This window comes from Pelobates fuscus, chromosome 3 (assembly GCF_036172605.1).
Source record: "Pelobates fuscus isolate aPelFus1 chromosome 3, aPelFus1.pri, whole genome shotgun sequence".
Lineage (NCBI taxonomy): Eukaryota > Metazoa > Chordata > Amphibia > Anura > Pelobatidae > Pelobates > Pelobates fuscus.
Window position 1 is genome coordinate 355,404,275 of NC_086319.1, and position 12,160 is coordinate 355,416,434.

The 12,160-nt window shown below is 45.0% G+C and overlaps 1 protein-coding gene across 1 annotated transcript in view; it reads left to right on the plus strand.

Annotated features, from left to right (window-relative positions):
* Positions 1–4,295: 4,295 nt before the first annotated feature.
* Positions 4,296–12,160, plus strand: part of ATP13A1 (ATPase 13A1) — a 62,908-nt gene continuing 55,043 nt past the window's right edge. The window contains exons 1-2 of the mRNA XM_063449191.1: positions 4,296–4,636; positions 10,497–10,586. Coding sequence (XP_063305261.1) covers positions 4,343–4,636; positions 10,497–10,586 — 384 coding nt within the window. The 5' untranslated portion in view covers positions 4,296–4,342. The remainder of the gene's footprint in view (positions 4,637–10,496; positions 10,587–12,160) is intronic.

Sequence of the window (12,160 nt, forward strand, 5' to 3'; positions counted from 1 at the left end):
AAGAACAACATGAGATATTTAAAGGAGTGACTGGCCAGCCAGTTTGAACTGGTTTGCAAAACCAATAATACAGTAAAAAGGGGGAGGTGGAAAGGCACATACAACCTTGACAATCAATACATTCAATTTAATACATATACCTTAATCATATAAGGAAACATACAGGCACTCACAACAACACAACATAAAACAGCAGACAGATACAGCCACAGACACACATACAGATACACAGACACATCTATCTTCTATGACTTCTCCTCTTTCCCTCCCCCGAGGTTCGGTCTGTTATCTGGGAGGACGTGGCCAACTGAGTTCCTCACAAAACTGCCACCATTAAAGTAACTCGATCGCACTGTTAAAGCGCCGCAGCACACATTTAGGCCCCTGATAACACGTGCCCAACGGCATCGGCCACCCGATGGGCACCCTCTGCATACGGGCCCTGGAGCAACCATCAGTAGTTCCGCCGCTGCCTCCCTCAGTCTTCCACAACTATACCAGAGACACATGTTCTCTCAGTTTCACAGTTTCTACTATTTATATTTCATTATTCACTCTGCTGCCACATTCATACTTTTATAAAAGTCAGTCACTAAATATACTCAGTCGCTAAGTATATATGTGAACTGTGTTTTGATCTGAACTTTTTCATGTTTTTCTTTTTATGAAATATAAATAAAGCATTCAAATGAGGAACACTGTGTTATTTACAATCCTTGTTGGATGTTGACCCTAATATAAATTTACCTCTGTGAATGCAATACTATGCATCTCGGTCATACTTAATCAAAGCATAATTGACTATTTAACAGATACTTTTCAGTTGCTTATCATCTTTGGTGGACCATCCTAGTATTGCCGCCAAGTATTCCCCTCCCCGTAGTATTATAGCTCTTTCCCGAGTAAGTAGTGATGATAGTATGTATAGCTTTCCTCCCATACATTAGTCGAGGCGTAATGCTGGGACTAGATCTGGTTTTATTAGGTTTAATACGGTCATTTATACATGGGCCCCCAGCATGGGGTCTCTACTCATAGTACAATGATCCCGCCCTGGTACCTCTGTGTCTGGGAGATAATTGAGTTTCTGCTCAATAAACTAATTATCTCCCAGATACAGAGAGCACAACACAGAAACACCCCAAAAACATAATAAAAACATACAGGAAACCCCACACATTATACATCCCCCGATCGCTCTGATCTGAGCACCCAAGTTGGCAACATAGCGCCTAGATTCATTAGGAGACGCCAGCCTGCCACTGGGGTAAAGTTTTGCTGCTGCGTAAGGTGTTGCTTGTTTTGTGTCCATTTATTCACTCTGCTTTCCTTTTAGGAGCTGCTCTCCCCACGCGTGTTTGGTTAGTGGGTCACTCCTTCATCCACTGGGCTACATTGCACGCACTCTCCTCGTCGCTTGGCCAGGCTCTGGGGTTCCCACCCTCTCGAGTATGTGTTCGCTGGTTCGGACAATGCAGCCTTTGCTGGCCTGCTCTCCCAGCGTTGCTCTAGGAGGTTAGGGCGCGATGGGGGAGTCCGCACATCCTGGTGCTCCATCTCGGGGGAAACGATTTGGGGTCTGTTTCAAAGCTAGTCCTGGCTCGGGTTGTCCGCTCAGTTCTCCGCTGGCTTTCCTTACCTTTTAAGAGGCTCCTGCGTTTCCTGTCCTTCCTTGTGATTCCTGCTGGCTCCTGAAGTTCTTCCTCGCTCCCTCCCCTTTGTTATGTGTGTCCTTGTTATCCGGGGTACGGCGCAGAATTAGTTCCCACTCCGGGGGCGGATTTAACTTGCCGGCGGCAGGGCCTAGTTACTATCCTAAGTCCATACTGCTATTGGCTGACTTAGGCTCACTGTGTTGTTTGGGAGGGGGTTATGATTGAGGGGAAACTCTGTGTACCACTGTAACCCTATTGTATGTATATGAGGCTGTGGGGTATAAATTGATGTGCTATGTTCAATAAAGCTGAGTGTGCTAGTTCCTTTTTTGAACTGTGTGTCCTGTCATGCTTTGCTCAGGGATCCTAGTAACAGTGCAGGCAGAAGTGTGGATACCTACCTGAGAAGGAGAACTGCAGAGGAATAGGCAGAGGGGACGCTATCTGCAGCCTTGTCGGAGGAAAAGCTGGAGAGACCCCAGTCATGCTTCAGAAACTGGGACTGAAGCGTTCCAGAGTCCCCTGTGGCAGCGAGAGTTAATTGGTGGGAGTATGGGAGCTCCGTCACACAACTCAATGAGAAGTCTTAGCAAAGCACGTGGTCTAGTCAATTTCCTGCCTCTTGAGTGTAGCTAAACAACCAGGAAGTAACAGGAGAGGTTGTCTGATGGACAGCCTAAGGGTGTAAAAAGGTTAATCGATTTAAAGGGACTCTCCAGTGCCAGGAAGGCACTGCAGAATCCTGCAGTGCCCCATTCCCACGTTGCTGAAGGGATTAAAACCCCTTAGTGAGTTACCTGAAAGTCCCTTGGTGCTGGGTCAAGCTCCACCCATGCTTCTCCCCCGCTGACGTCAGCCGGTAGGGGAGACCTAATGCGCATGCGCAGAAATGGTTGCGTGCATTAGACCTCCCCATGGGAAAGCATTATTCAATGCTTTCCTATGCAGATTACGGGGAAGCTGGAGGTCCTCATGCATAGTGTGATGATGTCCAGCGTCATTTAAAACACTTTTCGTGTTTTAAGAACCCAGAAGTCCCTCTGTAATGTAATTATTGCAGTTTATAAAAACCACACAGGGTTAAGGGTGATGGGAGTTGGCACCCAGACCACTCCAACGAGCAGAAGTGGTCTGGGTGCCTGGAGTGTCCCTTAACCCCTTAAGGATACATGGCATGTGTGACATGTCATGATTCCCTTTTATTCCAGAAATTTGGTCCTTAAGGGGTTAAAGTGCCAATGTCTATAGAAATGTACACTTTTTGTAAAAAAAAAGAGGACACGCAGAAAGCACTTCAGTAAGCTAAAGTGCTTTAAGTGTATGGAGCGTTCCTTTGTTGAAGAATTCCAGATCGACTATTTTACCTAGAATTTGAAATTCACTTTAAATTCTCACCTTAGTGAATAACCCAGTTAATAAAAATCATGTATGTACATGACCTGTGAGTGCACTTTTGTTTTTAGTAGGAATATAACTAATGTGGATTTCACCCAAGCAGTTCCTGATTTTATGTGAGTTTATTAGCATGAGTGCCAAGCTAAGCATATTATTTATAATTATATATATATATATAAAAAAAATATATAAAGTAAGGGGTGCACTTGTGGTGGAATCTCGGTAAAAATAAATTTAGTAAGCCGAGATTACCACGTGGCATGTGTACGTGCATATGCTGATGTATCGATCAGTTGGTTGCACGAGGCAAGATACGATCAGTAGTGTACGGAGCATGTGCAAGAATACAGGATGTAGTATTCCCCTCCTCCATTATGCTGGACAGGCCATGCGGTCAAGCAGGAAGTTAATTCTTATTTGTATTGATTGGTCAAGAGAATGTGCGGGTGGAGCTTAATATGGGAGGAGTTATGTGCCTATATAAGGAGCCTGCACTATTGTCCGGGGCTCAGAACTTGCTGTATTTTGGTGACACTAGTCCCTCTGAGTCCCGATCGGTGATCCAATAAAGAATCTCTTCCTTCCTGAAGAAACCTGTGTCCATCTCTCTGTGCTTGGCTTCCGTCAGTTTCTCCGGTATCACACTCACAGGTCTTCAATGAAGTGGAAAATTGGTTTATTAGGTGAAGAAAAACATCAGTACATCTGTGAACAAAATCGACGTCTCAACCCCTAAGGGTCTTTTTTAAAAAAAAAAAAAAAAAAAAAAGACCCTTAGGGGTCGAAACGTCGATTTTGTTCACAGATGTACTGATGTTTTTCTTCACCTAATAAACCAATTTTCCACTTCATTGAAGACCTGTGAGTGCACCCCTTACTTTATATTTTATATTTTGAACGCGGGTAGCACCTAGGCAAGATACTTTTATAGCTTTTGAGTAAGGAGAGTGCCAAGCTTTTCTATTATATATATATATCAATTTGTCAATTTCTTTTATTTTTTATAATTGATATATATATATATATGTTTAATTCTAAATAATATGCTGAGCTTGGCACTCATAAAAGAAATATAAGAAATTGGCACGTCCTCCAGCCTGTAAGGTCCCCTTTAAACACTACAAATGACAGAGAGAGCACCCCCTGCCCTGATAACGCCCAGTTACTGGATGAAGCTATGCGGAAGTATGGCATTGAAGCACCCGGAAGTGCTCGCTCCCGTCTAGCGGAAAGGGAAGTTCGTGTTGCCAGGGCCAGCGCTGACGCTGGCGGAAGTGTCAGGGCTGGGGGTAATGGCGGCGGTGGTGACGGCGGGTGGTGTGAGTGCTGTCGGCTTACCGGCGCAGGACGAGTTGGTCCGCTCGGTTACCCTGTACCGCCGCCGGCCCCACATCCTGCGAGGCACGGTGCTGCCATTCGCCGTCCTCTACCCGGCCTGGCTGTACGCATGGGTGTCCGTGTACGGGGTGTCCGAGTACCCGGAGGCCGGGCTCCTGGCCCTGGCGGCGCTCGGAGTCGTGCACGCGCTCACCGTTCTCTCCGGCCTGTGGTCCGTGCACGCGCACTGCGCCCTTGCGTGCACGAAGGTGAGTGGAATAAGGCTCCCCAGCTGTCAGTGCCAGGCGATCTGACGTCACACGCCATCACCAGGGCTCTGGAAACTGTGTGTGAGGATTCCATCCCATGGGAAAGAGAGAGTGTGAGGATTCCATCCCATGGGAAAGAGAGAGTGTGAGGATTCCATCCCATGGGAAAGAGAGAGTGTGAGGATTCCATCCCATGGGAAAGAGAGAGTGTGAGGATTCCATCCCATGGGAAAGAGAGAGTGTGAGGATTCCATCCCATGGGAAAGAGAGAGTGTGAGGATTCCATCCCATGGGAAAGAGAGAGTGTGAGGATTCCATCCCATGGGAAAGAGAGAGTGTGTGTGTGTGTGTGTGTGTTCCATCCCGTGGGAGAGCGAGAGAGTGTGTGTGTGTGTGTGTGTGTTCCATCCCGTGGGAGAGCGAGAGAGTGTGTGTGTGTGTGAGGATTCCATCCCGTGGGGGAGAGAGAGTGTGTGAGGATTCCATCCCGTGGGAGAGTGAGTGTGTGAGGATTCCATCCCGTGGGAGAGTGTGTAGAGTCAGCTGAGGTCAGCGACATGTCTAAAGGGTTTGACAGGTCAGCATGGTGAGGGCTAGACTGAAGCATTACCGTAAAGGCAGTGTATGACATGTGGTGTGCTGTAAGATGCTGTAAAAACAAAAAAACAAATTGGCTATTCATAGCTGTGTGACTGCTAACAATGTTCATTATCACCCAGTAATGCTGTTAAATTTATAGAGAGATGGACGGTGTTGTCATTCAACCCTTGACGTTTGTAACATATGGCATCCCAGGAAAGTTGTTGTGGTCTCTGGGCAGATGTCAGTGATTTAAATAAAGCTTATGGGGAGAGGGAAAAGTTCAGTCTTATTACAGTACTCAACCCAACTTAATTATTGATTGTAAATTTATTTTAAATATTATTATTATTTTTTTTTGTATTTCCTGGCAGTGGGATAAAAAAAAGTCATTTTATGCACAGGAAATGCTGATCAGTGTCTTAAGAAATATGTACGGTATTTTGTACAACTGACCTTGAGGTGATATTGGTCTAGAGCAGAGGTAGGCAACCTACGGCACTAGTGCCATGCACGGCACTCGAGGTGTCTTTGCACGGCACTCAAGGCTGCTAGAGACAAATAGGCTCTGGCCTATCAGGAGTCCCAGTAAAACTTCAGATATCTGCTTATCCGAAAAGGTGGTGAAGGACAATCCTCAATTTATGCATTGCAGCACGTAGAGGAAGTGATCTTAGATCACTTCCTCACAGCACTTGTGAATAGGAATCCACACTGTAGTAGAGCAGCCTGCAGTTGCTGTTGCAGCTCCTGTCCTTGACATGTACCTGGCCGGTCTGGAACCCAGGGAAGCCACCCACACTGCTAGATATACACAGGAATGCAGAATCCTGCATTCCTGTGTAATCCCTCATACAAATAGTACGGACAGCCCACACACAAACATACACATAATCTGCACAAACGCAACACCACTAACAATCCACATACATGCACACAACCCCACATGCAGTCTCTCACATGCAATACCTCAAACAGCCCCCACACACACTACCAAACACACAATGTGACATATCCATTCACACAATTCCACAAGCAGCCCCCATACACAACTCACATTCATATGTATCATACACAATACCATAAACTACTTATGAACATATACAATAAAATAGCTAATATACGCAGGGTCGTCTTTAACGTGGGGCAAACTGGGCAGCTGCACCGTGAGCCCCGCTGGCCTCAACTATTTCTTACCCCCGGCCGGTAATCCACACAATAAGGAGGCCCACCGGGTGGCCCGTGCACAAAGGGTGGGCTTCTGTCAGCAGGGTCCCGGTGGGCCGGTGGGCTTCTGTCAGCAGGGTCCCGGTGGCACACTGAGGCGCTTTAACAGCGCGAGCAGGCCCCTTGCTTTTTGGCAACAGGCTGGGAGGAAGTGACGGCCGTGCATCACTTCCTCCCACAAAGAGAGGAGCGCGCGGGAAAGAAGAGTAGGCAGACTGGAGGCGGGCTGGCCGAGAGAGCCAGACCCCAACTCCCAACACCTTCAGCCACCAGCAGGTAAGGTAGGAAACTGGAGGGTGGGTTTAAAAGTGTAATTTTTGTGTGTGTCAGTAAATCTGTGTGTGTGTATGTCTGTGTCAGTATGTCTGTCAGTGTGTGTGTTAGTATGTCTGTGTGTGTCAGTATGTGTGTGTCGGTATATCTGTGTGTGTCAGTAGGTCAGTGTGTGTGTCTGTCAGCATGTCTGTCAGTATGTCTGTCTGTGTGTGTGTCAGTATATCTGTGTGTGTGTGTTAGTATGTCTGTGTGTGTGTCAGTAAATCTGTGTCAGTATATCTGTGTGTGTGTATGTCAGTATGTCTGTGTGTGTTTCAGTGTGTATATATATCTCTGTGTGCGTGTATATGTGCATACATTTCAGCATTCACACACTAACACTACACACAAATACACCCCTACATTCAAATTTCAACACTACGTACAAACACATGTCTGTGTTACACACCAAAATTATATGTAAATACACCCCTGAATTCAAAAACCAACACTACACAAATACATGCTTGCAGTCACGCCAACACCACATATTCCATACAAAAACCTGTTTACATTCGAACACACAAAAACCGCTTAGTGCTAAGACCTGGAAACATGGGTAAGTGGTAGAGGCCCAGCTGTCAATGCATTACTGGAGTTGCACGACAGATGGGGATCTACCTTTTAATCACTCGTGCAACAGGGAGGCCCAAAAAAATTCTTGCACCTCTCTACTTTAGGTCCGCCACTGCGTTGAGGTGGAGGACGTGATTGCACGCCTGGGGAGGGGGGACACGTTCCAGGGGGCCCCAAAAAAATTATTTGCCCAGGGTCCAGTCAATATTAAAGACGGCCCTGCATATATGCACAAATACAACGATACAAAGCAATTACAGTAAAAATAACACAAGCAGGATACGGCAGCATACACACCTCAATTTAAAAAAAATAGGACCGGCACGCTACGGGACATCACAATCCTATATCGGCACAGTGCTGCTAAAAGGTTGCCTACCCCTGGTCTAGAGACTCTAGAGTGATATTTTTTGTAAATCATTCTTTTATTATGGCATATACGTCATGGGGTACATAAGAGAAAGAGGAGGCATTGTGGGATAACATGAGATAATAATATCAAGATGGTGTGCAGTGCACCTCAAAGAAAGATTGCCCTGGGTTTTTTTTTTTTTTTGTGAAACATTCAAGTAAACAGAGTGATACAAGCTTGGATAAGAAACAAAAATAATCAAAATAGTAAAGATAGGCTTCATATACAGGTTTGGTGTTCATAGCTAAATAGGATATGAAAAGTTGGTCTAAGGTGTGATAATGCTTATGCCTATACTTCAAATGGAAGCATCAACAGAGTTAAAGTAAAGGAGACAAACGCTAGACAGAAGAAAAAACGTATGACATCCATTACTTAATAAGGCAGATTCTTAGTAGTAACAGTCTCAATTTTTACGAAAGTTAAACACGGGTGTAAACAGGCTGGGTATTAGTGCCATGCTTAATAGCAGGAATATAACTAGGTTCATCTTAGGGATAGCTGTCCCGGCCCAGGTATGTTACAAAATAAGAGATATCGGGTTGGCATGTTTAGTGATAGTATTGGTGGGATTACATTGCTTAGTTTTCTCGGTAAAGTTAAACAATCAGACTATGTGTAGGAGCGGTCCATACGCTCCCATTGTTAAAGAGAGACATGCTTAGTTAGTCTAGTACGTAGATTCATTTATCTAGCTAGGGGATGGGGTGCATAGATCCGCACGCTGGTGGTTAGATCCGCCGGGTCAGCATGTACGCAGCGTGGTGTCTGGTGACTCACAACTATGGCTGCAGAACATACATAAAAGCATCAACCATGCTAACATGGCAATTTGGGGTATGGCTCACGTTATAGGTAGTTATGCAGTTACTTAACGTTTAATACTTTTAACGTTTAATACTTTACACAATTTAAAATATTGTTAATGTTCAATGCTGCCTAGTCACTGCAAGGTATATCCCTCATACGATGCATTACATGTATGTATACATTTCTAAGGGCACAATTGTATGGCTTATTTTCATCATAAGGAAAATTTCTATGCATAAGTTAATAGGCACCAGGATCACTATGAAGGCAGGTAGTGACAGTGAGAGGTTAAGGTCCCATCTCGTGTCTCAGTCCTGGTTCCCAGGTTACCTTATGCCGGCTAAGGGTATTAAGCGGTCCCGTCTCGAGCAGTCACACTTAGGTTGTGAGGGGAAATCCTCTGTAGTCCCAAGATGAGCGGAGGTATTCCCTTGCGCTCGTGTTCGGTCAGGATACCGTCCAGTTTCTCCCGTTCGCCTGTTCAGGCTGTCTGGTCGCTTGACCCGCAGTGTTGCAGTTTCCCTCCTGGGTCTAAGTCGTATGAATGCCTTTCGTCTTCGGCCCGAGGCTTTGGCGGGGGCCCGCACCACATGTCCATTGGCCCCATCATCAGGGCCGTGGGCCCAGGGTTCCACCGGGTCTCGGTTAGCTCCCTGGGTATATGGGTGGCAGTGGAGAGCTACCTCCTGGTGAGCTCCCAGCTCGGAAGAAGAATGAGGCAGTGTGCCATGTGTGTGGAGGGTTCGTGGTGTTCTGCGACCTCGCTTCAGTGGTCTTTTCCCTTTCATGCTTTTGTGTACAGGCCGATGGCCTTTGCTGCTGCGGCGCCATCTTGGGGCGCTGTGTATTTGAGTGGCAATCCGCTTGCGGACAGGTTGCTTGGGTTTCTCATTAGCCATGTGTGCATGTGGGGTGGGCTGCCATGTCCGGTGCTCCAGCTTGGCCCAAAATGCTGCAAAGAGTGCGTTGAGCCGGGCTGTGTAATCCAGCACTGTCGTGTGGCATTCCGTCGTCTCCTCTGCTGCGCTTGCCTCCGCCATTTTAGGCAGGCCACGTGCTCGGCTGTCCCGGTGCTGCGGGTCGCCTGGCTGCGTGTTCAGCCTGTGGTCGTTTCTTCTCTCGCTTAAAGCGGACCGAGATAACCCCCATCGGTCCATAGGGGGGGGGGGGGTCGGAGGTGAGGTCCGTGTCCAGGTCAGACAGCGTTGGGAGCGGCCGCCTCCCCACTGCTCGATCTCCGGTAGGCCTCATGCTGTTTCGTCGGGTCCTGGGGGAGTACAGGCTTGGTTCAGGTATCTGGCGGTTCCCCCGGGTGTCCCCGTCACTATGGCTTGTCCCCGGTGTGTGGTTGTGCCGTGTTAGTCGCGGGATTACCCCTATTATTAGCAGATAAAGCGGGAGCCAAGGCTCAGCACAACCGCTCAGCTCGGATGCTAGGCTCCGCCCCCAGGAAAATATTATTTTATAAGACATCCATTGACACAAGGTTTTAATTTGTACTGCATTTTAAGACTGCATCTATGTCGACATGAGGAATATGTCCATTTTTTGATATACCTATTTTAAGCATGAGGTATGAGGTTAGTCCGAGGACAATCTGTCAGTGATAGCCTCCTCAGAAGCCATGTGTTGTGTGTCGGATCCTCTCTTATCTCTAGAGTGATATTTTTTCACGGCAGACATTTGTAGTTCCCAGCCACTGCACCTGTTCTAGTTCAGTGATGGTTGAACTTTGTGAGACATTTTATTCCCAGCTTAGTAGGAAACAAATGTAGCCTATCTCTGCACTTGTTTACTTTTCTTCATAAAGTAATGACAATTGCATGCAAAAATAAATCCAAGAATGGAAAGCTAAAAAAATGAACGCTGACAAAAGTTAATAATGAATGTATTAGAATTAATTATGTTTAATCAAATACTACTTTTTTTTTTTCTCCTCAGCACCCAAACACAAAAACTGCCACCTTAGCCAAAGTTGTACCCACTCCAAACAATGGTTCTGCTGAGTTAGTGCCACTGCTTCGAGAAAAGGTGAGGGTACTTTATTATTTTTATTTATTTAATTTTTATTCGATGTTGGTTGATTTGATCTGTGTTCTATGTAAAATGGATTTGTAATTGTGAATTGTATTTCTGTCAATCCCACAAAGTTGACTAGTGGAATAGAATGATTTTCCCATGTGCTGACAAATCAGGGAGAGCGAGCACTAACCGACCTGTCTTTGCTGCCTTACATCTGCCTTTCGCTGTACTTTGTTCTGACATGGCAGCTATTCTGGTAGGTAAACACCTGCACAGGACACGCAGGGAATTTCAGGAGGTATAAAAAAAAGTTACAAGATTTCCTACAGCCTCTCACACCCTTAGTGGATCACCAGGCATATATACACAAGTTTGTTACAGTTATTTATGCAGTTGTTTTATTTATGATTATAATATTTTTTTTTCTCTCCAAACCATTTCTTCTTCGCCTCTCAACCAGCAGTGTTTTTCCTTTTTACTCAAACAATACTGTTGTACATGATGTTACGACTCACATGGTTATTCTCTAAGCTCCAAAATTTCCCAAATTTAATCTGAATGGAAAAACTGAGGTAACATTAGCCGATCTGGAAAAAATCTCCAACACAAACGTAGTCACAATTTCACTGTTTTGCTTAAATTCGTCATGTGGATTGAATTTGAGTTTAGGGACTTGCAAAAACAACTAAGAAGCAAACAATTACCAGTATTAGCAAGAAACAAGTGGTTACTGGGGACTCTGCTCAAACAAGTTTGCAATCTAGCAGAGATAAGATTAAAAATAAATAAAATACAAGAAACATGGAGATAAGGGGTGATTGTGTGGGAAAGCAGAAAATTTGGAATGTACATGAGTGAAGTGCAGTGTGAAGCCACTAATTATGGCCTCAATCTAATAAGAATTCTAAATTATTACTATTATTATTGTATTAATTATATAGCGCCAGCAAAATTCCATAGCGCTGTACAATGAGTGGACTAACAGACACGTAATTGTAACCAGACAAATGGAAGCACAGGAACAGAGGGATTGAGGGCACTACTCAATGAGCTTACATTCAATTATTCAATACTGTTAGGAAAACTGCCTTTGAGAAATGCTGTAGATGAGAATTGGCAGTTCGAGTGCAAACAGAGAATTGTAAATGGCCACTGGCAAAGCAGAGAGATCGTGAAAGCAAGTATAAACGCAAAAGGACACATACAAAGGAAAAATAAACAATGTGTTTATATGCTTGCCATCAATTTCATAACGTGAGTGGTTAAGCTCAGTTTTAGAAAGATCGAGTGAGAGATCACTAAAGATACTTGTTTCAAGTTCCTCCAATGTGCAGTATAATTTTTTTTCTATATATAATGCATTAAAATTGTCAGTCAAATCTTACAAAAAATGTCTATGTAACCCCAGACACCAACATTGTTTTTAACCAACCCCTCACTCTCCTGTTTGAAATTAATGTCTACATCCTAACCTGTAAGTTGTAAAACTGTATTGATTTTCACATCAGAATTCCAAAAGTTGTCGTCATGTGTTTATTTTGAAAGAAATTGACTCCGGTCTTTTTTTGTTTTTGTTTGGCTAC